Raw genomic sequence first — 24,789 nt, forward strand, 5'->3', positions numbered from 1 at the left:
TTTATCTTTCTATTTTTGCATCAGTTAGATTGTGCTCCCTCTTCATCAGTGTTCATGAGGGTGAGATGTTGTTCAAGTTCTTCTTGCATTGACTTCCAGTGGTCTCTTGTATACTAGGAAATATTTTGGTTTATCTTACACTGATCTATGCAAACCTGTGAATCAACACATATATCAACATCCCTGAAAAAAAAAGGATTATTTCCTATTACAACCTGCTGTAACACACACAGTGTGCACACAGTAGGAAGTTGGGCTTCTCAAAGATGAGGGAGATCAGATTGTTCCTTTTTTGAGACCCGTTTCAAGTTGCAGGGTGACACAAGCATCTGAAATGACACCAGAAAGTGCAGTCCTTGGAAAAAGCACGTACTTCCATCACAAAATGTAGCCTAGCTTAAAACAGCCAGAAGTTGGTGGGAAACATCTTTTACATTCTAAATATAGCTGGTGCTGCTTTGTCACAGTGGAAAGCAGCTTCGCAGTAGCTGTTTTTGAAGCACAATTAACTAATTGTTATTGAACTAATCAGCATTGCTCACGCAGCATTCCTCATGGCACTGAGGTACTGCTGCAGAGGGGAAGTGGTCCTTGGTCCCACCTCTCTTTCGCAGACACTGTAAGAAAATGGCCAGTAAACACTGCGCATGTTTCTCTCATGCCACTTTTCCTTCGCGGAAGGAGTGACTGCAAACATCTGCGGAGACACCTCTTTCTTCTTTCTTGGGTACCATCCTTGCGTTCCTTCTCTAAGCCCATATTGCAAGCCTCTTGCGTTTTGCTTTTCCCATTCTGCAGAATCGGGTCTTGCTGTCTTATCTTATGACCTTCTGTTTGTTTTGTTGTGTTTGGCTTTTATAATCCACTTAACTTGCTTATCTACACCATAACTTGAGGGCAGTGGCTGTACGAGAGAAGAAACAATCTATTCTCCGTGCCACTGCAGGGACAGAACTTCAATACGGTGAGGATGGTTTAGGCCAGATGTTAAAAATATACATATATATATATATAAAACCTGGGAGTTATTTTAAGAGTTACTACAATAGGGATACACTGGCAGGCTTTCTGTGGGGACGGCGGGGCAATCTGGAAAGAGGTCAGTGATGAAGATTACACAGACATCTGACCAGCCAAGCTGCTCCCGGTGTGACGCAGGAGGATGGCTTGTCTGAGCCCTCTCCAAATCCTTCCCAGCTCTATTTTCCATGACCATGTGTGCCAGGAGCCCGCGTGTAAACTTTGGAGGTTCTGTGTGTGCGTGCTTTAATTGTCAGCACATGCTACACTGAATATTGCTGTCTCTTCTCTCTGGTTGTTACTGGCCGGGTAGATAAGATTACAGCTGAGAGTCAGAACATGCTGCCACCACCCCTCCATTATATTGTGTAGACATACAGATTAGAGGCTTTTTAGGCCTGGAGCTGTCTCTTTGTTCTGTGTTTATGCAACACATTGTGCAATGAGATTCTGGCCTCTAGGTGCTAACACCAAAATGCAAATATATTGATTACTAGGGAATAAAAGCAGGCATGTTCACAAAAGCATGCTTTGATGAACTGGGGGGGGAAATGCTTGCTAGATAGAAAAGGATCAGAGGTCTTTACAACACAGAAATTTGCTTGGGATTGCTTGGAACTGTGGGATAGAGCTGATGCACAGGAAATCTTCAGTCTCTCTCACTGCATTTTTCTCCTCATTTTTTGCCTGCATGTTTATTTAAATGGCGTGAGTATGGAGGAATCTTGTCCCAGACTTGTCTGTGAATTTACTGACATAATACTGGCATTATAGAAACAATTAGAAAATCAGTCGAGGAGAAATCCTTTGCTACCCAGAAATTGGAGCAGATGTAAGAGCAGCAAGGAATGCTTCATAAAACCCGTTATTAAGTTTACCCAATGAATCACAAGGATTTGTAGCCTACCTGTGCTACAGAGCATCGTGGCAACTGTCACTAAGAAAAGGAATAGTGGTTTCATATTGATGAAAAGCTCTCGGCGTCACACAGCCCGGAGTGCAAATATCCCAAGCAAGCAGCGAGGAAAACTAAGGTGAACGTTCCGCAGCGCACGGAGCTCTGGTGCGGGCAGGCCACTGGGGATTTTGAGCACCTTCTCTTTAAAGGTTATAAGCATTTGCAAGCTCAAATTGACTGCAGTGCGAGCAGAGGCTGTTCGGTACAACTGGAAAATGAGGGCAGTGATAGGTTTAAATGTGGATTTAGATGTGTAACTTTATTCGTAGGCTCATTTTGACTCTCTCTTGCAATTCCAGATAGATCTGTTGTCTTTACATCATCCTGCCAACATCATCCCATTCCATAGATGCTGGTGGTTTTTTACCAATTACTATGTAACTTGCTCAGCCTTTCTCCTTTTTGGCTGAGAGTGAGTTTCAAGGAGAGATAGTGTCAAAGGTGAATTGAAAACAGATATGAAAAGAATTGTTTACAAATATTTGCATGAGATCCCAAGGCAGGATATGTGCACAGAATTAGACTTCATGAATACATTTTTTTTCTTTTTTAAAGGGAAGTGAAATACTTTCTACCTGCCAAGAGCTGAGTTTGGACCCTCAGGAGTCTCTGTCACTGCTGCTATAGTTGATAATGTCACCAGCACCTAAAGCAGTGTGAGGTGTGCAGCTTTAACCTTGCTTTTTATGTATTCGTGATTTCAACAGCCATGAAAAATTTCAGAGCTCAGTAATCTTGAACTGCATTCCTAGAAGGCAAAAGCCTTTGGAATTCACCTTTAAAATGCACTTGCTTTTATTGGCACACACTGTCCACACATTCAGTGAATGGTTTGGGGTTTCAAACAGGTAGAGTCTTTAGGGATGTGTTTCCTTCTTTTTGACGCATTTCATTTCACCCTTAATGCAACGTGCTGTCTGCACCAAGCCACATCAAGCATCAGCAGCACTTTTCTGCTGTCCCTTGCTGTCAACAAGAAATCTGTGCTTAGAAGAGGAGGGGCACGTCAGCCTTCGAAAGTTGAACAGAGGGACAGACTCACAGGGCACAAAACCAAACAATTTGCATCTCGTCGAGGCTCTGGGGTAGCGAAGAGAAATGTCTTTTTCCACATCGTCTTTCTTTTTTTATTTTCCTCCCATCAAAATCTTCCGCCGCCGTGCCAGCAAAAGTGCAGCTCCAGCAGGGAGAGTGTCAGTGGAGAATGATCACTGGCAGTTTTTAACCATTGTGTTTCTTAGATGTGCTCCAGAAAGGGTTTGGGGAAAAGGAGTGTTTTTCTGGCTGCATGCTGCACACGCCGGCTCCTCTAATGGTTGCGTCCCGAAGGCGGCAATTGTTGCCGGCTGGCACACGGCATCCAGAGAAAAATGCTGTTGTAGGCACTGCTTCAGACCTGGGTATTGAGAGCACTTTGAAGCTGTCAGCTCAGGACAGACAGTAGTGTCATTACCTAGAAAGAAAATGCATTGCTAAAGTGATCCATCTTCTTCTGTGACCGTACATATTCTCGTTACCCTGAGCGCGTCGTCATCTGCAAATCCACGAGGTGTATTTTCAGGTTTGTACTGTGTGTTGAGTTTGGCCTCTCGCTCTGCTGTGTGCTGTGAAAGTCTCAGAATCCTGAGATCTTTGGTCTTTAACAGGGCTGCGTTGCGCTGAAGGTGAGCAGCCAGCCGGCCAGCGCGCTGCCTCCACTCCCCCGCCAAGTGCAGAAGGCAGGGCAGCAATTAGACGGGCGCACCCCCGTGAACAAGCTGTATCTTACACCAGTAAGATCATCGTCATCGTCACCTCGTGCGTGCGCAGCATCCAGCCGAAAAGGAAACAAAAATATAATAAACAAACAGTTTTAACTGAGCGCTGGGATAAAGGCTACCTTCAATTTTGCCTTTCACGTTTTAATTGTACAGCAATAATTTTGCAATAGAGTTGCCGATGGCAAACATGCAAAAGACATTAACTTTATTTATGTTTTGGATTATTAATGTGGCTGTTAAAATTCCTCCAGTTAGTTTTGATTGAATTGTTTTTTTTGTGCGATTCTGTCGTTTAATGGAGCGGTAAATAAGAATTTCTGATAATGAGCCCAAGCATCTGTCACAACAACCTGGCGCTGGTTATTAACATTTCCATTAACGGCAGGGTGGGCAGTGATAATATGGAAACCACACAGTTAGAACAAAATAAATAGTTGGTGTCAGGCTGAGTGGGTGTTAATTACTATTTTATTTTATAACTCTGGGGGGAGGGAGTATTGGTAGAAAAGTGTGACTTATGAAGGTCATTCTCTCTAAAGAAAGAAGTCTCCAGAGGAACAGATAACCGAGGCTATCTAACTGGAGTAGTGAATGTTTTATCACTGCTGTTGATGGCCCATAAAGGGGCAGAGAGAAACGAGGCAGCTTCCTCAGGTGGTCTGGGTGAAGGCTACGGCACCGCGAACATGGAGAAAGGAGAAGGGTACCCTTTGTCCTGTCTTTCTCTTCCCACTTCTGGAGTTTGAACAGGACACGCTTCGGCACCTTTTCTGTAAGCAGAACATCTGCTGTTTTGTTAAGACCTGCCGGAGGCAGAGACAGCAGGTCTGGGAAGCAAGCCGTCCTTGCTAGCCGCTGGGGAAGAAAATCCACCTGCACCAAGTTGGAGCCCAACAAAGGGAAGGATGGTGTGACCCAGGTGCACTCAAAGATTAGTTTTCTAGCACAGCACAATGCAAAGAAGAAATGCCATCCGGAGCTGAGGAGGGCCAGCGTGTCTGTGTGAAGGTATAATCAAAGCGGAGCTAACAAGGAGCAAACTAAAAGTCATTTTGTCATACATAAAATATTAGCTGAATTGATTAGCCTCTCACTGGTTTTGGAGGTAATTTGAGGCAGCATTTTGGCCTTAAGTCTTGGGGCCTCAGGAACAGGCTGTCACAAAGGCTCGCTGCTGGGTGGGAGGCCAGGCTGGGGTGGGGGGCTGCCCTCTTCCCTGTGACTTTCAAGAGTGGGGAGTCAGGAGCCCAGTGCCACTGCCAAAGGCGAACCCCAAATGCTACCGTAGGATGAAGGCAAAATTCTCCTTTTTTCCAAAGCTGCTGGAAGGATTGAGTTGATTCAGCGTCTAACCCAGCCTGCGTGGGACAGATTATAAGCATGTCCGGAGGCTCGGCTGCTGCTCAGTCCACGTGTGCCGAGACTTCCCAGTGATACGGATCCCCCCAGGCAGCCTCTCTTAGCTGACTTGTGGTGTAAACAGAGCCTGTCCTGGGTTCTTCCACAAAAGGAAAATTGCAACCTGGATATGAGCTAGTTCTGCTTGTCACTATTAATTCTTCTGCCCTCCTTTCTCTCTAGCACCAGCGCTGGCCCCACGGAACATCCAAGTGAACTCCCTTTCTGCAAGCCAGCTGGAGCTCACCTGGGACCCTCCTCCTGCTGACAGCCAAAATGGGAATATCCAAGGCTACAAGGCAATCCTCCTGTTTCTACTGGTTTCATTTATCATGCTCGGTGTTGCCATTACTTGTGAGATACCTCTACAAACTACAGTTGCCCTAAAACGGCATTCAGACTGCAGTGTGGAAATGGCACTGAGTCCCAAAGCCAAAAGAAGGAGAATGAGGCTGGGGGCAGGTTGGAGGGGAGAAAAAGAAAAGTGTGTTGCTATTTGTGGAGAAGGAGAGCATGAGGAAACAGGGTATGCAGATGAGACGACAGCCCCACTTATGCAGGCAACATACCTGCTCCGCAAAGCAACAGACACACAAGAGCTAGGGGCAAGAAATGTTTTGAAGAAAATTAACTGAGCTTTTTATCTATCAAACGTTACAAGCCATTAATAAAAGCAGAACTTTCTTCAAGCTAGAAGCCTGAGCCAGGTCAGATTTCGGAAGAATTATTTCATTTCCTCAACTTTAACAAAATTAAATCATAGTATTAATTGCGTTTGGTTCACAGGAGATGAGCATGTCGCAGAGGCATGTTGTTTAGCTTCTCCAGCATAAGAATGGACCCTCAGAGAGTGGAAATGGGCAAGTCTACAAACACTGGAGCTTGGCTTGGGTTCCGTGTCTGGCTCTGCCTCTCTCCATGAATTTAGGTCCATAAGCAAAGAACAGCCAAGCCAATGTGAATAATCTGGCATCCCTTCTTGGCAGTAACAAGCATCCTTATATATCAATTCATGTTCTTTTCCTTTTGTACGTATATAGATGGCTCTAACAGCTTGGCTTGTAGAGCCAAGGTGGAGTCTTGTCTTGGCTCGTTCTCTCAACTTTCTGGCTTGCTTTGGCCTGTTGTAAAGCTCTCGCTGCCAGGCCTGTCCAATAAGTAGGGCTGGCACCACTTTTCCTCTTGGAAACGAGTTCTCCAAAGCCCACTTTTATGGCATGAAGATGAAAATTATGTAAGGGAAGAATGGGGAAAAGTATCTCAAGGAACTTTAGGGAAAATCTTTATTACCCTCTTCAGGAAGGCAGTTGCTTGGCTGTCCTGTGGACACTAATAGTGAAACCGTTGTGTGCATACGGAGGTGAATTATGGGCCGCTGTATCAGGATGCCAGTGCTGACAGGCTGCTAGCATTTCAGGAAGATTTAAAATCTGACCTCTCATTGCTGAACTCTGGCAGCTCATACCTGCTGTCATTAGGCCATATTCTTCAGCCTGCGCTCTATTTTTGAGTGATGTACTTGCCTACGTGGTCACTGGGCTCAGGGGAATTTGCCAAAGGAATAGGAAAGATTGGCACGTGGTGAAAAGCATTAGTATCCCATTTAATGGAGGAGACCAGAACAAGGCTGCACCATCTTCCTGATCTCTTATAGCTGCAATTCCCAGATATTTTCTAGGTGTAAAATATACTAAACCATCTCGCTGTCCCAACAGATTTATTACTGGGAGAGCGACATCCAAAATGACACAGAGAAAGTGAAGGTCCTTTTCCTCCCGGAGACGACCGTCCGGCTCAAAAACCTGACCAGCCACACGCGGTACATGGTCTGCATCTCTGCTTTCAACGCAGCCGGGGATGGCCCACGGAGCAACCCCTCGCAGGGCAGGACACACCAGGCGGGTACGGGGTCCTTGTCTTGTCTCAAAGCACGGGCTTGGTGATGACTGGCATGTAACTGGGCAGTGGGTAAGGGAAGTGGGTGGAAGCAGGAGGGCACTAGTGTTTAAATTTAGCTTTCGGGTGGTTCCTTACATTGTGATGATCTTAGAGGGGAAAAAAAGGGATCTAGTAAGTGGACCATGTGGGAAAGGGAAACGGGAATGGACTGGCAGAAGGACCAGCCCCTTTACAAGGGGGTCCAGAAGAAAACTGTGGATCTCTTTCTGGCCTCTGCTATCACATCTGAAAATCTGAAGGAACTCATCTCCAGTGCCTGGAAATTGTCCAAGCAGTCTGGTGAAAGATTAAGTGTGCTTTTTGTAATTCCTCTTTTTTAAAGCTGTCTCTGTGCCGGCCATGACCGCAGCGGGAGCGCTGCAGCGCAGGGTGAAGGCTGTGCTCTTGGTGGTGGCTATGAAGAGGAGGCGTGCGCTGGGGCTGTATGCTCACACAGCACCCTTCTGAGGGTCTTTCCCTTCTGAGTCCTGTCTCTTTGCTTGCTTTTGAGGTTCAACTTTGCAGCAGCGTGGCTTTTTTTTTTCAGGACAGGCTGGGTTTCTGATTGATTACAGGACATTTGGATACAATTGACAAAATCCCATTTTCAGCTTGTTTCCTTTAGATTTAGGCTGGGCAAATAAAGCAATGTTTTATAATATATATGTATATCAGATTGACTACACCTACTGCAATTCAATCTATTTGTCATCCTTTCAGCACCCAGTGCTCCCAGCTTCTTGGCGTTCTCTGAAATCACTTGCACTACACTCAATGTGTCTTGGGGTGAGCCGACAGCAGCAAATGGAGTCCTGCAAGGTTATCGAGTAGTCTATGAGCCTTTGGCTCCTGTCCAGGGTAAGAAAGACCTCCCGTCATACATATTCATAGGGAAATGACAGAAAAGTACTGTAGTATCCTTTATCTCTGCCCAATTTCCTACTTGCTCTCTGCCGTTTTCCAAGAGAAGCCAGGTGGCAGAGGGTAAGTAAAACAATTCCATTTTTGCCAAAACTGTTCAGCGAACTATAATATTGTGGAATATAGTTTTTGTCTGTCCTCTCTCATTTTCTTGTGCAAACTATATTCTGCGTGATTTGAAGTCATTGTATGGCTGTCGCTACCTGGTATGGGCGAAGAAGAAACTCAACCTGAGAGTGCCTGATTGTCTCCCTGCATTGCACTTTGAAATTGCTGAGTAGGCTCCATCCCAGAATAGTCGTCAGACACATTTGTGTTGCTTATCACATCATGTGTCACTTCTGTTATCGCAAAGATTGCCCGGGCATCAAATGTGCTAGTCATCACTTGGGTACCGCTGCCACTTTTGACAGGGGAGAATAACTGTGGTGGAAATTCAGTTGTGTGCCTGTTTACGTGGAGTTTTCCAGCAGCATTTTCGACCCAGCACTAGATTTAAGCTACACAACAACAACGTGGTGGCCACAAATGTTTCATTAATTTGCCAGAACAGCAGCAGAGAAGGAGTTGGGAATTTCTCCAGAAACAAATGTAAATTCATTCCGAAGGTGAATTAGAAAAGATTACGAAGTTTGTGGATAGTCTTATTAATATTTTTATATTCCTGGTAGATTGCCAATAATTCCATAGGTTGTCCAACTTTGGCAGTGTGACAGCAGGGAGAGTAATTTCAGCCATTGCCAATCCATTTTAAACTCTTCTCCAAAGAAATAAGGATATCAATCACTTGTATCTGCTTCTTCTGTGAGGAGTAAAGATCTATATTGTCTGAATATCCATGTCTCATGCACTGAGAAAGTTATATTTAGGAATGAAAACAAGAATAAAAGCACTTTCAGCCTTTACTGCTGGGAGGTATGAGCACAAAGAGCTAATGCAGAAAGCATTTCTAATTCTGACCGAGAAATGTGCGCAGGGTATGCAGGAGGTTTGGGCATTTCCTGCCTTTTATTCGTTCCTACACAATGTTTAAGAATATATTTTTTCCCCTGAAAATATGGAAGTGTCAGATCATGTTTTCTCTGCATGCGTTTGACTTAACATCCTCACAATCTTTGTTTTCTTTTCTTTTCTTCCCTACCTCTGCCTGTGCTATTTCTGACTCCGGTTTGTCTCTCCTTCCCCTGTAGAAGATTTCTGATATGAGCAGGGAGGTTATAGAGGGCTTTTCCTCAGATTCTAAATTTTTGCCTAAATATGTTTTCAAGTTTCTACCTGTTTGCTCTTGTGCCAACATTTTACTTTCAGCAAACGTATTTACTCCCCTGCCACGGTAAGAAATCCGACCCTCGGTGCCATAATTTTCTTCCAATAGAAAAGCCATACTCCTTTATTTTAGAGAGCAAGGTCGAGCCAGACTCATTTGAAGATGGAGCACGTAACGGTGCTGAATGCAGGCAGCGAGGCTTGTGGGCCAGCAGCTGCCAGACCCAACGGTCCTGGAGGGTCTTCTCCCTCCTCCATGCCAGCACTACAATGCAACAATATGGATAGATCAGACCCCCTGGAGCTTTTTCTCTGCATCTTTTGCCTTTACACCCTTTTGTGATTTTTGGCTGAGCATCCTCACCTCCTGCCAAGCCACTGCTTAAAACCTCCACAATTTGCAAAAGTTTCTACCAGTGTTCTGTTCTTTAGCACAGTCTTCTCCCGGTTTGACCTTTTATTGTTTAAGCTTTCCAGTGTTATGTTTTACACAGTAATAGACAACAAAATTGCCCTCGAGCCTTTTTTAACAGTTCTGTTTTTTGTAGAACATAACTTCAAAATGACAAATGCTTCCTGATTTGTCTCCGAGAAATGAAATAGGTACACCTAGGGAAGGAGGGAGTACTTTTATTGCTTCCTTCTTAACCAAGGAAAGATTCCCCGAGTTATAAATCCTATCTGGGAGAAAACTTTGAACAGAAATCACTTGGACATTACTCTTTATTTAACTGATAAAAACTGAAAGCATCTTGATTTGCATAAAATAAGCATCTGGATTGAAAAACATCTTCCTTCTGCATTTTTCTGGAAAGACATACGAGCAACCAGCCTTCTCTAGTGGGAAAATTTTTTTCCCACTTCATATCTTCTTGGATTGAAATGCATTATGTACATCTACAGAACCAGAAAAATGCCAAAAAGACTGTAAATTCAAACTTCCTATTCTGTAAAATGTTTTCTAAATCGAATTCTTTCCATTGACTGACTTTTGGAAAATTTCAGTGAAAACTGGATTTTTTTCTGTTTGATGTCAAAGTACTTATTGCCGCTCTGCCCTCTCTGCAGCATTGAGAACCTAAACCTAGAACTATCTGTGAACCTTGATAAAAGAAGCAGCACAGATTTTAATTCATCCATGTAAGAAAAATTCTTAAACATTGAAACACAAGTCATGGCTTCATCCTTGTCCAAGCTGCTAGTGCTCTGATTGCATCCCCTATTGCAGTAGCATTCATACCCACGAGTTGCCTATAAGATACACATCCTTTGTTCTGCATTCACTGGGTAACGGTGGAAATGATGGGCCAAGAAGAACGGAAAGAGCCTGGCCCTTGTTGCCTCCTGCAGGCAATGGTGCAGGTTGTTTGACGACGAAGCAGTGGAGAAACACTTGCTTAGGAAGCACTCTGCAACATGCAGTCGTCTTTGCTTACCTCCTCCTTTCTTCCCAGAATAATTAGTGAAGTTGCGTGTAGTCTCTTGGTAATTTCCCAGTTGTGTTGTAAGGTTTTTTTCTTGTCAGTACTCACTTATCAAGCTTAAACTCTAATTATACTTATCAGTGCTGAAAATTGGCTATTATCACTACTTAAACTCCTGCTAATTGTAAGAAATACTTTCTTAGCAAACTGTTAGATAATTTTACTTACCATCTAGATGTAATAAGCTCCACTTGATTTCTTTTTTTTTTTTTTGCATTGCAACCTTGTTATGTTTGTTTTTTAATCTGTGTGGCTGTTTCAGGGGTGAGTAAGGTGGTGACTGTGGACATAAAAGGGAACTGGCAACGCTGGTTGAAGGTCCGAGATCTCACCAAGGGCATAACCTATTTATTCAGAGTGCAAGCCCGAACCATTGCTTACGGACCTGAACTGCAAGCCAACGTCACAGCTGGGCCAGCAGAAGGTAAGTGGAGCCATAAAACCATGTCACAAGCCAGATCAGTTATACAAACATGGTCCAACAGCGGGGAATAGTGCACTCAGGGCTTAATATGAACTTCCAAGCCAAGGAGAAGTTGAGTCACGGGAGCTCCAGACATGATTCAGTGAGTTTTGCAACTGCCCACGAAAAACATGTTTCCTTTTTTCCTGAAATCTAGAAGTTTGATGTGAATAAACAAAACAGCGTGAATAAAGCATAACGCAAATGGGCTAGCCAGGGATTTCAAAGCTGCATCCTGACAGCATGGTGCATAATTCTGACTGTACTGCTCTGCAGTGGAGTCAGCACTGGAATAACTCTGCTGAAACCAGCAGAGATTCCTGGATGTAAAGCCAGAAAGAATTTACAATTACGCTCTCCTGACGCTTTAGCTTAGGCAGAGAGAGAGGTCTGCGATTTTCCTGATATGTCAAGAGCATATTCCATCAGCTTTCCCTGCTTGGTTCAGCGTCTGTACCAAAAGAGCTGGTTTTCTTGTGTGATGGGTGATTTTGATAAACAGATAATCTAGCGAGGAAGATGCCCTGCAATGATACCAGCCTGTCTGGTAAATCACAGAACATCAGTGCAACAGTCACAGTTCTGATTTTTGCTTCTTTTCCAGCTCAGGGAAAGATTTGCTCCCTCCACCAGAGCCACACTTGGCAGTTCCACCCTCCTGGGTGCAAGCAAGCTTTCTTTTTATCACAGAACCCTCCGCAGCCATTACCTGGGACAGCAGCACTGAGGACCCACAGTCTAACTCTCGTGCCCCACCGCAGACTGTACAGCAGGGATCCCCACCGGGCTGTGTCATCTTCCCCAGCGAATGGGCAGCCAGCTGCTCCCACAAACCTCTCCCTGAAACTCAGAGGCTGGTTTCGCCTCCGAAGTCAGGAGTAGCTGTGACAGTGTACAGATATGCTAATGGTTAAAAGGAGCGTGTATTTTCTCTTTCCTTCTTAACCCAGGTACCTGTAAAACCCAGCCATTGATAGGTAACTGCTGGTAGAGAACTAGAGAAAAATCAATAGCCCATCACTGAGCTGGTTTATGGTACATATATGTTGACCAGTACTTCTAGATGTCATTTTTTCCCTTATAGCAGTAGAAGAAATGAATACTACAGTCCGTCTGTGATACCACCACCATTTGCTATTCTCCTTTCATCCTTCAGGGTCTCCTGGCTCCCCTCAGGAAATTCTGGTGACAAAATCTGCTTCTGGGCTGACGCTACAGTGGACTGAGGGAGATTCAGGAGAAAAACCCACAACTGGGTACATTATCGAGGCACGACCCTCAGGTAAGCCCTGGGAAACATAGAGAGCTTGGTGTCACGAGTTCCCTTCCTTCAGTCCATGCTGAAATCCATCCTGCGGTGGAGAGGTGGTTTGTCATCCCAGGAAAGTGATGGGATTTGCGAGAGAACGCTGTTGCCAGACAGTATTAAACTGTTGTTGCTGGGTTGTTTTGTGGTTTAGCAGATTTTCTCCTGTTTAGGAGTAGTCACAGAAAATTGCCCTGAGTGCTCTGGCTTTCACTGTGCTACATCACTGGTAAATCATGCAGCTGATGAGCTAATAGAGTTAATAATTAAAGCTCACTTAAACGCTTATAGCATCTTTCACGCACAAGGACCAGTAAGTACTTGCAAACTGTATTTTGAGGACCACAGATAGAAATCTGTCCTCTTCTACAGCAGAACACAGCAGCTAATTACTATTTTACTAACAGGGCCAGGACTTCAGCACCACATAGGCATTGCTTTCCCCATTTCTTCTGCAAGACGGGCACTGAGGGGGGGCGTTGGGAAGGAATGCCATAGTTTTTCTTGGTGCTTTGTGAGAGCTCCCCTGCTTCTGGGATTTGCGTCTTACTAAGGCTGCTCTCTGCTTTTTCCAGAACATTTCCCTAGCTGGACAAGGTCACTTTAAATGTAGGCACATGCTCCGGCCTGTTCGCAGTATCTCCCAGCTTGGTACCCCTTGCAAATTCAATCAGCACATGCTTCCTGGTAACCAAGTCATTAAGAAAAACCAGTGAATGCTGCCAGACCCCTGTGTAATCTCACTTGATAATTTCACTCCAATCTGACAGTGGATGTTAATAACTATTCGCCAAGTACAGTTTTCCAGCCCGTGATGCATCTACCAGATCCTTGTTTCACACAGGCCGTGTTTGAATGTCACGATGTCAAAAGCTTTGCTGAAGTCAGGATAGATGATGTCTGCTCTTTCTCCTCTTTTGACAAGGTCTACTACCCTGTCACAAAAGGAAATCAGACATGATTTATACTTGACATATCCATGTTGGTTGCCTGTTCTTTGCTTTTTTTACTTCTAGGTGCTTGCATGTTGCTTGATTATATATTGATTAAATGAATGCTTATCTGTTTGATTATATAAAGAATCCTAAATGGTTCTTGGATGTGTCTTGAATGTAAGGTTGCATTTAAAACCAATGATTTTAATTACATTTAACCAGACAAGTAACAAAATTATTGCCTGCATTTCTTTGGTCATCACCAAAGATGCAGATTTTCATACTTGCGTCTCATAGAATTTGCTCTATAGTGAGGCTCTGCTGTGACCCTAAAATGTCTTCCTTATTTCTGTCACTTGACAATTGTTTTTAGAACAAAGGCAAAGAAAAAGTGTACCTTCTCAAAGCACTGCAAGCTGGAAATGCAACTCATGTGCGTGGTGACATTGCAAACTCATCCGATGTTCTGGGCTTGTCTCACTGTTGGATGTGAAAGTTTTACAGTTCATGGCCAAGGATGTAGGATTTGTGGCCCACTCTTTTGAGTAGCAACAAAATAGTCCCTCCAGGGCAGGTCTGAGCTGCATTAACCCTGGGTCACTCTTGCTGGCCCCACTCCACTGATCCTGGAAACACACAGAAGAGGTCTTATTCTCCTGCTCTTGCAACCTGACTGTTGAGGCATTTAATTCCTCTTCAGATTATTTTAATCCTATTCATGCTGCTGTAGCAAATGAATTAGGCATTTGTATGCTGGGTTCTCATCCCTCGTTCTGGTTGCAGCTGTAGGAAGCGTGAAATGTGATCCAGGAGAGGAGACAGACTAATTGGAACGTTTGCTTATTTCACTCAGCGCCGGCTTCCTTTCTGTGCCGCTTTTCTTCCTCATCTCTGCATGGAGGAGTTTGAAATCTGAATTACGAGCTTAACAAAAGCAGGGAACTAATTCCTCCTGTCAGGACTGGTCACTCAGAGAAGCTTCTGTTTTAATATAAAAATTTGCTTCTGCATGTTGATTTGTGTGGATAGTAGAGGGTGGATTGGAGCAACCTTTGTTTTTAAGGAATTGTCCAAAAGAAGAGCAGTTGACTTGTGCCCTTCACATAAAATCAAGGAAAGAAAAGATATTTATCCTTCTGAGAGCTAAAAAGGGGCATTGAACAGACAGATGAAAAGCTTTAGCTTGTTGCCAATATTTAAATGCGATACCACTACCTTAGTGTTTCACATCTCAAGTGTCATCTATTATCGGCCTCATTACCCCAAACGTTAAATGCTGTATCATCTCATTTTCCCTACTGTAGCTCCCTGCCAAGACTCTTCCATCAGAGCAGGAGGGTGGCTTTCTGTCAGAAATGGCAAACCCTACCCCCTTGTGTCCCTTCCCTTTGAATTTGTCGAAGCCCTGCTGTGTCTCCCAGGGCTCCGGCTGCCCTGCTGGGTTTAGCAATGGTGGCAGCAGGCAGCTGAGATTGTTCATTTCATCTCCCCATTTCTCTCCTGGATTTATGGAAGGTGACCAGGCTGACTACTTCCTCTGCATTTTGAATGTACTCAGGCAGGGGGATGGAGCAGGCGAACCAATATTTTTTCCAGAGTGATCTGTGCTGGAGGAAGACATTACAGAAACAGAAGAGTTTTTCTTTTCCTTCAACTTTTGTGTCCCCAGAGAAATGGCTTCCAGTTTAGCTCCTTGTGCATTACAAGAAATGCAATTAAGCAGCCTCTGTCACTGCCATCGTAAGCACTCCCTAGGCATCAACTAGGCTGGCTAAGGAATGGGTATTAGATCGTGTCCTCAGTTTTTACAGACAGAGGAAAAGACAGAAATGGCATGGCAATGTCACGGTTGCCAGTGCTGAGGGAGGGAGTGGAGAAGCTGGTTTCACCCCTCTTTTCCCAACGCCGTGCCCCATCCGAGGCTCCTCTTTGTGGCCTGTGCTTTAATGGCAGACGTGTGGTCTGGAAAGTACGAAGCAGTCTCACACAAACTTTCCTTCCCAGTTATCCCCTGTCTACAAAGCGGGTGATTTCGCATAACGCCTTAGGGATCCGTGCTGCCAGGAGCGCACATGGGCTATGTAACTGCTGGGCTGGACACCTTCCCGCGTGCGCTTGGCTCCTGCAGTCACCTCGAGCTGCAGGGCAGCCGGGTAGGTGTTCCTTCAACCTGCGCCATGGCTTCTGTAGCCTCAGGAAAGGCCTCCAACCCAGGACAAGCCGATAGAGATCTCATTTTCGGCTGCTTCTCCCCATGATGTGTTTTGGGTTTTGTTTGCTTGCTTCTCCCAAGCAGTGGGTGACTTAAGCCCAGTGGGAAAGAATTGCATCTTAACATGCTTTCAATAATAATATTTCTAGCGCTCTGGCTGTCATGAACAGGCCACTTAAACCTCAGGTCAGCCAAAAATCATGAGTTTAGGACATGTACAAGTCAGGAAAGTGGTTTTGCTCCCCAAAACGATCAGTTCTGTGAAGGCAGCAGATGTTTCGAGGAAGAACTCATCTACTTAGAGTGGGGATTGTCCTTCCCAGAAATGCTGGTTTTAGCTTCCCACACCCGCAGGGCAGATCTCACTTCAGTTCCCTTTCTGGTGTCTTGAGCAATGTTTTTATGTTTTCTTCCTTTTCTATTTATTTTTAAACAAATGAGGGAGTGCAGTGTCAAACATGGACACAAACCAGCAGAAGTCAGTAAATTCAAAGTGAAGGGTGCAGCTGCATTGCCGGCATCTGCCATGGGGCCTTTGGTTCGCTTCTGCTCGCAAACGACATGCCGAGGCTGACAGTTTGTCAGCCTTCACTTCCCATTCTTGTCCTTTTGCTGGTTTGCATGAAAATCCAGCCCTTTGCCTCTGAAAAATACATCCACATTTTAATTTTGTCCTTTGTAGGAGGAACACTTCCCGTATTCAGCCAGTCCTTAACTCTCAGCTGCTTCTCCCCTCATAAACCTCCTAATGTGTAATTAGGAGGAAGCTTGACGGCACGGCATCCCCTTACTCCAGGAGGCGAAGGCTGGTGTTTAAGGCCTGAAGAATTGACAGCTTTCCATCTCCCCAGCCGCAGTATGGCAGTTGTTTATTCGTGGTCTGAGTTAGCAGAGCCAGAGCCTTCATTACTGACTGACAGTTTTATTCAGCGTGGAGACCCTGATTAATTGCCTGTGAAGCCAGGGTGGCCCATGGGTGCTGCATGTGGCTGCAGCCTGCAGAGCGGCTCCTGGCCGAGACAGCGTGGCCAGCGCCTGGCCCAGGAAGTTGGCCGGGGCAGGCTGGACATTGTGTTAGGTCAGAGGGGGTTTCATCTTCCCTGTCATATAGATCTCCTCTCCATTTGTGTGCCTTGCTCCCAAACTGTATGGGGAAGTCAAGGCTGGCTCATAAAAATCGGGAGGAAATAAGGCTGGGGCAGGGATGCAGTGAAAAAATTTTTCTTTTGAGGAACACTCCCTTTTCCATCAGACATTTAGGCCTTTTTTAAGAAGCTGAGTGAAAGGCAATATGAAGTGAAGAAGGGGACAGATCTTGAACAGAGAGGGTAGTGAAGGTAGCTTCACTGGGACAGGCTGCCCAGCGAAGCTGTGGATGCCCCATCCCTGGAAGTGTCCAAGGCCAGGCTGGATGAGGCTGGGAGCAACCTGGTCTAGTGTAAGGTGTCCCTGCCTATGGCAGGGAGGGTGGAACTCGTTGATCTTTAAAGTCCCTTCCAACCCAAACGTTTGATTCTATGAACTAAAAGCGTTTGCGAGCAGTGCATCCCTGCTGCCGGCTGTGCTGCCTCTCAGGACAGTGGCTGGGGCTGGCAGAGTCTTGTCCCTCTTGGCAACAGTCCGGTGTTGCAAATTTTGCTTTTCTTGGCAGTGTCTGAGTTCATGTGCAGTTGATATCCCAACCACGGCATGTGCATCTTTCCTCCCTAAACTGAGTGGGAAATACTATGTACAGTGTACTAATGATTTTCTACTGAACTTAAAGGCCAATCTTTGCTATCACAGGTGACCTTCTAATGAATTCTCTTTCAGCTGAACCTCTAACATTTAGAGCAAACCTAGTTTTAAGGGATGGAGGTAGAGATGCAATGAATGAATTCACAAGTGTGTGTTCAATATTTAATCTCAAAGCTCACCACTGACATAAAATGCTTTTTTAGCTTGGATATATCTGATCGCAATTTCTGTCTACAAAGAGGGCCCTGAATATACCAGGTGGAGAGAAGACAAATTAATTGAGGCTCTGGAGTTAAAAATCTTGTTGTCCAGGGCTTAGGAAGCCACAGACTAGCCTGTGTATAGCATTGGCTTGGGGTCAGCAGTGGGGCAGTCATGAGGACGTTCCCCTTTCCAGTCTTTCAACCACTGGAGCTGCATCAGCACCTCTCTGGGATCCCACACTGGGTCCCATCTTGGCCAAGCCCTGTTTCCTGCCCTGAATAAAAGTTTGGGCAGAAATTCTGTCAGTGAATGAAATGGGGTTGAGCCAGAGAAGATGTGGCTACCAGCTGAAGCATCCCTGAGAGGCTGAGACAGGAATCCCTCCGAAGAAACATCCACCAGAGCCATTGCTGCGCCACACCATCACCACCATAGAAACATGGAAATGCAACCTTGACTTCTCAAGGGTAGTTTTCCCAACTTACTGCAAGATTCACAGTGTGGTTAAATTTACACTTCCTTAGTCTGTTGGATATTCTGCACTGTGCACCCCCATAGATTTGAGAAAATGAGTGAGAAAGTGCGTGTGTGAAAAGTTGTGTTCGTTGCAATGAGCGTTGAACATTCATTTTTATTGTTGCCTTTTCTTCCCTCATTTAAGTGGCTTTCAGTGCAAACAAATTGCTTTTCAGACAATTCACAATGGGCTCAAATTCTCTTATTGCTGTTTACAAATGTGTTTATGAAAGCTCAGGCAATTCTAGCAATTATGGCAATATTTTATAGTCTGAGATGCATCTTTGTAGTATTGGTTGCAACAATCTAGCTTTGAGAATGCATCCCTCAACTCCACCCTCTTCAGGGAAACTAAATCCCAAACTCCCTTTTTATTACGTTGTAAGTTTGCGTGGTGGAAATAATCTAGCCTTCTATTGCCCTGTAAAAGGGAAGTCAATATTTTATCTCTTGTTTTATAGCCATTGTAATATCCAACTAATACATAACAATGGTACATTATGATAACTTCATTATACTCTGATCATGCTGGTGAATAATGTATTGGTCTGAATTTTAAGCATGACAGAAAAATTACCTGTTTTTATTGTTCTTCAGTATTTCTCAGATGTAGCTGGAACAAAACATTTCAGCCTGCTTTTTGCATCCACTGAGACTGTCAATCCTCATGATCAGGAAAGATGTAGTTTGGGGGTTGTTAGTCACTGTGTGTTGCTAGACGTGCAGCACGGTACAGATTACTGAGCCAATATTTACTGATGCCAAAGTTAAAACGTTCACATGGAAATGCACCTGCAGTGTTAATCAATCCATCTTTGCTGCTATTCCCTGTTGCACAGAAGTAGGCTAAGGGCCAAATTTTGCTCCGTTACACCAGCACAGCTCTGGAATCGCCGTGGTGACTTCAATTGGTTTACAGCCAGGTAAAGGCAAAGCAGGTGAGAACGGATTCCTGCCTTACATTGCAGCAGTGGAAGGAGTCAGTGCTGCTGGCTCCTGCTTTATTGTTACCTTGATAACACCTCAAGCTGCAGAAGTCATGCTGATGCTCAAATCTCACAGTGCAGAGGGCTTTCTTTCAAAGCAGGCAGCTCTTGCGCTGGAGTCATATCTATGCAGAGGTTATCACAGCATTCCCATTGCTGTGGGACATGCAGAGAAAAACAGACGTTGCTCGAACAGCTTTGATAACTGAAAGTAGAAGCCTGATGGGATACTTGTGAGGTCAGAGCTCTAAGAGCTATGCTGGCTTAGGCTAGCTGAGAGTTTGGCCCCATGCGTAGACAGTAACTCTGTTTTTGTCAGCGAAAGTGCTGGGCACCAATTGCTACTGAAAAGCAGTCCATTTAGATTAATGTTTGATTCCTGCACTCAAAATTATTGACTGGCATTTTTAATTACAGTTGGTTTTGTTCTTACTGGTAACAGCATCCATCTTGTTGAAAGTTCTTTCCATTGTAGTCAAGTGAATATGAGATTACAGGGATGGATCAGGGACCAGAACGGTGCCTGGTCAGGACGCGCATCAGGATCAATGTCAGCGTGGCTGTTGAGATCTGAGATTACCCTACTAAAACATTCTCGTCAGAATGGCATCGTGTTTCTAGCAACTTTCAGAGGTTTAGAATACAAACAAAGGCTCATTCCTGTTTAAAAATGCATAGCACAGAAGTGCAGTGCCTGCTGCCTCACCCCGCGGGCCAGCACATGGGGACATCGGATCACTATTGTGGAGCGAGCAGCACTCCAGTGACACCAGTCTACCAGGTGCCAGTTTGTGCAAGGCCACAGTCCTTCCTGCCCAGACCCAAACCTTGCATTAGTTTGCAAAGCTTAACCTATGCACTTGGGTAGTGCAGTCGGCTTTGCAGTGTAAAAAAAAAAAAACGATGCGGTGACCTTACCTGATGAGGAGGGACCCAGACGGCTGGCAGCTGCTCTAGCCAGCTCGGGTCACTGTGAGTGCTGCTGCAGATTTTAGACAAGACCTCTTCGTCTGGGCTATTATAAGACCGCCATCATGAATAAATGCCTTGACAGTTGGAATCTTGCAGGGTGTTCTGACATCCGTGTATCACTGAGCAGCCTTCAGGTAAGCTCATCCACTGCCTGGGGTTGAAACACACAATTAATGGCAATGGGTTTTTTTTCAGTGGGCAGAAGGAACGGCCAAATCACACAGTTCATGCCATTTCTCTCCTTGCTGTTTTCCTAGATGAAGGACTGTGGGATATGTTTGTGAAGGACATCCCTCGCAGTGCTACCTCCTACACTGTCGGCCTGGACAAGCTCAAGCAGGGTGTGACCTATGAATTTCGGGTCGTGGCTGTCAATGAATTTGGCTATGGAGAACCAAGTGTTCCCTCTGTGGCAGTATCAGGTAATCATGAATTTTTAATAATATCTTTTCCAGTGGAATTTCTTGGAGTTGTGGGGAATAGGGAAAAAAAGAAAAGAAACAATCCAGATTCTCTAGTTGCAACAAATAATCAAGAGCAGCTTGTTTTCACTTGTTTTGGGATACAACGAGAGTCATACAGTGGTGAATCAAGGTTTGTTCTTACAGTGTGCTTTACACTCGGGAGGAAGAATGCATGTGTGTCATTTTTAAGTTTGACAAAGAACCTTCTCAGGAATTTCTTGAGTGTTTATATCCAAGATCTCTTGCCCTAAGACTAATTTACACAGTCTACAATTTGTTTGCTTTTTCTCCTTTCCTAGTCTCTTGTTTTGTATACTTTTCTTCCTTCTTTTTTTTTTCTCAGGGCTCTCTGATAAACATTTTCTGTGTTATTTTGTGTTTAGCTCTCAAAAACATAAAACTGTAGATTGAGAAAATTATTCCTGATAGCCTCTGTGCTGGCAGTTCTGGTACAGTGTGATGCCTCCAGCCCCCTGCAATGGAATAGCTCGTTGGTGATGCTCTCATGCTCTTCCCACCCTCCCTGCTCTCTGTGCTTATTCCCAGTAAACAGGGCTGTGGGCTAAATATGTGTCCAAAATCCCTCTGAGCAACCCAGCACTCTGGATTTCTGAAGGAACTTCAATACCTTGAAAAGCAAATCCCACTCAGTTTACCATGTTTGGGCAGCTCGAGTTCAATGGCCCGTTGAGAAGTGGGAGAACTTGCCCTCCTCAAAGCTTTCCTCAAGTCTCCTCTTACCCTTGCAGAAACGACTCTGCTCCAGGTTGCTTTTGAGCAACAGGTTTCATCCTTGCTGTATCAGCAAAGACAGACAAGAGGAATAAAAGAACCTGATAAAGCAGCTTTGTGATTCAAAATTCTGGAGAGTCCTGAGAACCTGGCAATGCTCCAGTATCTGGAGTGGCTTTTATCTCTCTGCTCCTCCAGTGAAAAGCATAAACACCATTCAACAGTTACCCAGCAGGCAAGAGTAGTAAATGCTGCTATCACCATCACGGCTTCGTTTGTTCTTACACAATTAACCATTTAGCCTGTGAGAGCTGTCTATGGATTTCGGTGTGAGTGCTACCCTTGCTTTTCTCCTGCAGGACAAGGGCATACACAACGCACTTCAAACACCAAAAGTCAGTGTTTTTCCTATCTGTAGTTTCAGAGGCTGTAGCACAATGAAAAGGGTCAGTAATCATGTCAGTCTTTCCGTTCCTGGAAGACATTATTCCTCTGAAGCTGGGCATGCAGCTCCTTCTGATGCTTTTTATAAATAAACCACTTGTTTGTAAGTTCTCCACTTGAACAGAACTATTTAATTCACCTCCTTTTGATGCTTCAGTGTTCATCTCAAATTGCTGCATGAAAGTAAGAGGTTTCTGTTGAGATTCACAGTCACAAAAGTGTAAAGCATTTTAGGCTGGCCACTTCAGCTGGCACAGGGAGGTATAAATTGCACTGAGTCTGCTCAGCCCAGCATGGCTTGTGCAGTTTGCCTTTGGGACTTTATTGGCCTGGACTGGCCTCCGAGCAAGGAAAGAGCGTGGCTACTTTTCACTGCTGCAGAATACCCAGGGATCTGGAACAAATTTGAGCTCAGATCATCAGGCTCGCAACAGACTTGTGTTTAGATGCAGGGCTCAGGGTAGTCGGGGAAAAAGTAAGGGGTTTGGTTGAAGTTGGTCTCTGGCATCGTCCATTCCTACCAGGTGTTCTTCTACCTTATGGACTACAGGGAAATTATATACAACTGCTGGCTTGTGCTCCAGAGACGGCATTTTTTCACAAAGCTGAGGGATGCTGACAAAGAGAATATCACTGCAAGAAAATAACAATACTTACTACTTTAAACCAAGACTGGCAAGATAACTCTAGAAAGGGAAGTTAGTATCATTTGGCGTCTCCAGTTGAGGTCAAATGGGGTGAAATGACTTGAGATCACACAAAATCCAAGCAACTGAATTGATACCCATTTGCTGCACGTCAGGCTTGGCTAAACTGATGGGGAAACGATATAGAGTAGCCGTGAATGTTGGAAGTTGGAGTTAATGAAGGTAGTGAAAGACACTGAACCAAGTGTACTTTGTTCCCTGGCACTAGCTGTATTTTTCAAAGAGCTACTGAGCAAGCCTCTTAAAGTGGAATAATCCTGGGTCATGACAGATACATTAGTGGTTCCTTTGATCCAGGCAGTGCTAAGCATACCGCAGCAGTCAAGGAATGTAGGTGTGTGGAGCTGTGGGAAGAAACCTCTCTCTCTTCCCTTGGTGGTAACTTCTTCTTCGCTAAGGGATTCTGGAGCACTGCTCTGGGTGTGTGAAAGATGCTTGCGGAGATGTTGGAGCCCCGGGATATGCTCCTAGTCTGTTTGCCATCTTAGAAATGTCAGGAAGCCCCATGATAGTCTGACTGCAGTCAGCTATGTTACCTCCTTTGAACACTTCTCTCTCCTGAACACTATTATAGGTGCATCATTCACTGTGGAGAAAAAGAAAAGATTTTGAAGGAGCATAAATAAGAACTTTTATTTGGTTTTTTTGCTCTTCTAGCACAAACAGAAGCCCCTTTCTACGAGGAGTGGTGGTTTCTGCTGGTGATGGCGCTCTCAAGTCTCATCCTCATCCTCCTGGTGGTGTTTGCGTTGGTCCTGCATGGCCAGAGCAAGAAGTACAGGAACTGCAGCACAGGTAAGACATCAACTCCGAGCTGTGCACGCATTCTCAAGAGCTGTGGGAATTAAAAATGCCTTCCCTTTGAACTCCTGATTTCCTCAGCATGGACTCTCTTTATAGTTTTGTTTTGGGGTTCATTTTTTTTTTTTCCCAGAAGACACTTAGATCTTTGTACTGTCTGGTTTGATAGAAATGGTTTTTGCCCATAGCTGTACTGGACAAAGAGGGCCTGATCTTACCAGGTTTTGGATGCTAACCAGCCATGGGCTTGGACAGCACAGCATCTGTAAGTCCCAGGGACTGTAGCAAAAGCCTAGCAGTCTGTGTCAAATGCTTGGCAGAAGACCACAAAAAAGGAATGAGCTGAGTGTTCACTTAGCTTTGTCATCATTCCCTGATAGATGGTGAGAAGGAGAAAGATTCTGCATTTCCATGGCTGTATCCAATGCAAATATTTTGGGTCTGTATGTGCGAGAACTGTATCACATCTCCTTTATATTAGCGTGTCCTGCATCTTGCATTTTTCCATAAGCCAAGCTGCAGTTGCTGGGCTGGAGGCCAAGCAGCTAGGAGGTGTCTTGGTTATCTGGACCTGTTAGACTTTAAGGCATAATGAGGATCGAGCTTTGCCTTTTCCTTTAGTTACAATTTTTACCAGCCTCCTTTCTGAAAGGAAACAGAAGCTACCTGCTCTGTAACGAAGAATGTTAAAATAGGTGCCTTTCAAAACGCCCAGATCTTGAGCTCTGGATATTAGTTTTACCTTTTCTTCTCCCGATGTAATAAAGTCCTGGAAGGGTTGTTCACATGTGTATTTCTCTGATAGCTGCCTCCACCTCCAGCAAAAAATTGCTCTGATGCCAGGAGGTGCCAAAAAGGGTACATTAATGAGTAGGATCGGGTGGATGGGTCTTTGTGCTGCATGTTCTTAGGGATTAATGTAATGAAGGAGTCTTCCAGGCACTATTTAGTAATTCAGTCCCAAAGTGAAGACCTTTTCTTCCTTTATAATTCACTTCTAACAAGTGTTAGAAAATCAGATTTCAGTCCCATGAGATACAAGATGTATGAATACCGTGGCATTTTACCAAGTTAATACTGTTACATATTTGTATGCATAGCTCATAGGAAATCTCTCATCATCTTAGTTTTGCTCTGTGTTTGGAGGACAGACAGGAAAAGACAGGTCTGACCTGTACTGTCAGATATCGGTGTTCACACTGAGTCTTAATGTAGCCCTGAAATTGAAGCTGAGGATAAAGCACCTGTCTGCTGCAAAGTGGCAATATGAACCGGCCCTACTCCCGGGGACACGAGCTGAGCTCACACCTTTGGGATTACAAAGAATGAGCGCGGGAGAGAATAAGCTCTTGCTTTATTTGATCACAAGAAATAATATACTTAGCTGTATTTTCCCTCTTCTTCCAGACCCCTGTCCTTTTCCCTACCTTGCATTGTCCAGTGATTTCTCACATCTGTATCTTATCCTCATTACAGCTCTGACATCTTTTTCCCATTTGCTGTCCACTTACATGACCTGTCTCTTGCTTTCTTTCCTGCCTTCCCCCCTCCGCCCCCCCGTCCCC

At 44.7% G+C, this 24,789-nt stretch overlaps 1 protein-coding gene across 1 annotated transcript in view; it reads left to right on the forward strand.

Moving 5' to 3' along the window:
• The window catches only part of LOC104510696 (protein sidekick-1-like), a gene marked incomplete at its 5' end in the record, with an annotated part of 154,640 nt that overhangs the window by 121,973 nt on the left and 7,878 nt on the right, over window positions 1–24,789 (forward strand). Inside the window, 7 exon segments of the mRNA XM_010153029.1 lie at window positions 5,320–5,435; window positions 6,852–7,038; window positions 7,795–7,932; window positions 11,008–11,169; window positions 12,365–12,490; window positions 20,334–20,498; window positions 23,081–23,218. Of these exon segments, the coding sequence (XP_010151331.1) occupies window positions 5,320–5,435; window positions 6,852–7,038; window positions 7,795–7,932; window positions 11,008–11,169; window positions 12,365–12,490; window positions 20,334–20,498; window positions 23,081–23,218 (1,032 nt within the window).

Source organism: Eurypyga helias, unplaced genomic scaffold (genome assembly GCF_000690775.1).
Source record: "Eurypyga helias isolate BGI_N326 unplaced genomic scaffold, ASM69077v1 scaffold5436, whole genome shotgun sequence".
Classification (NCBI taxonomy): domain Eukaryota; kingdom Metazoa; phylum Chordata; class Aves; order Eurypygiformes; family Eurypygidae; genus Eurypyga; species Eurypyga helias.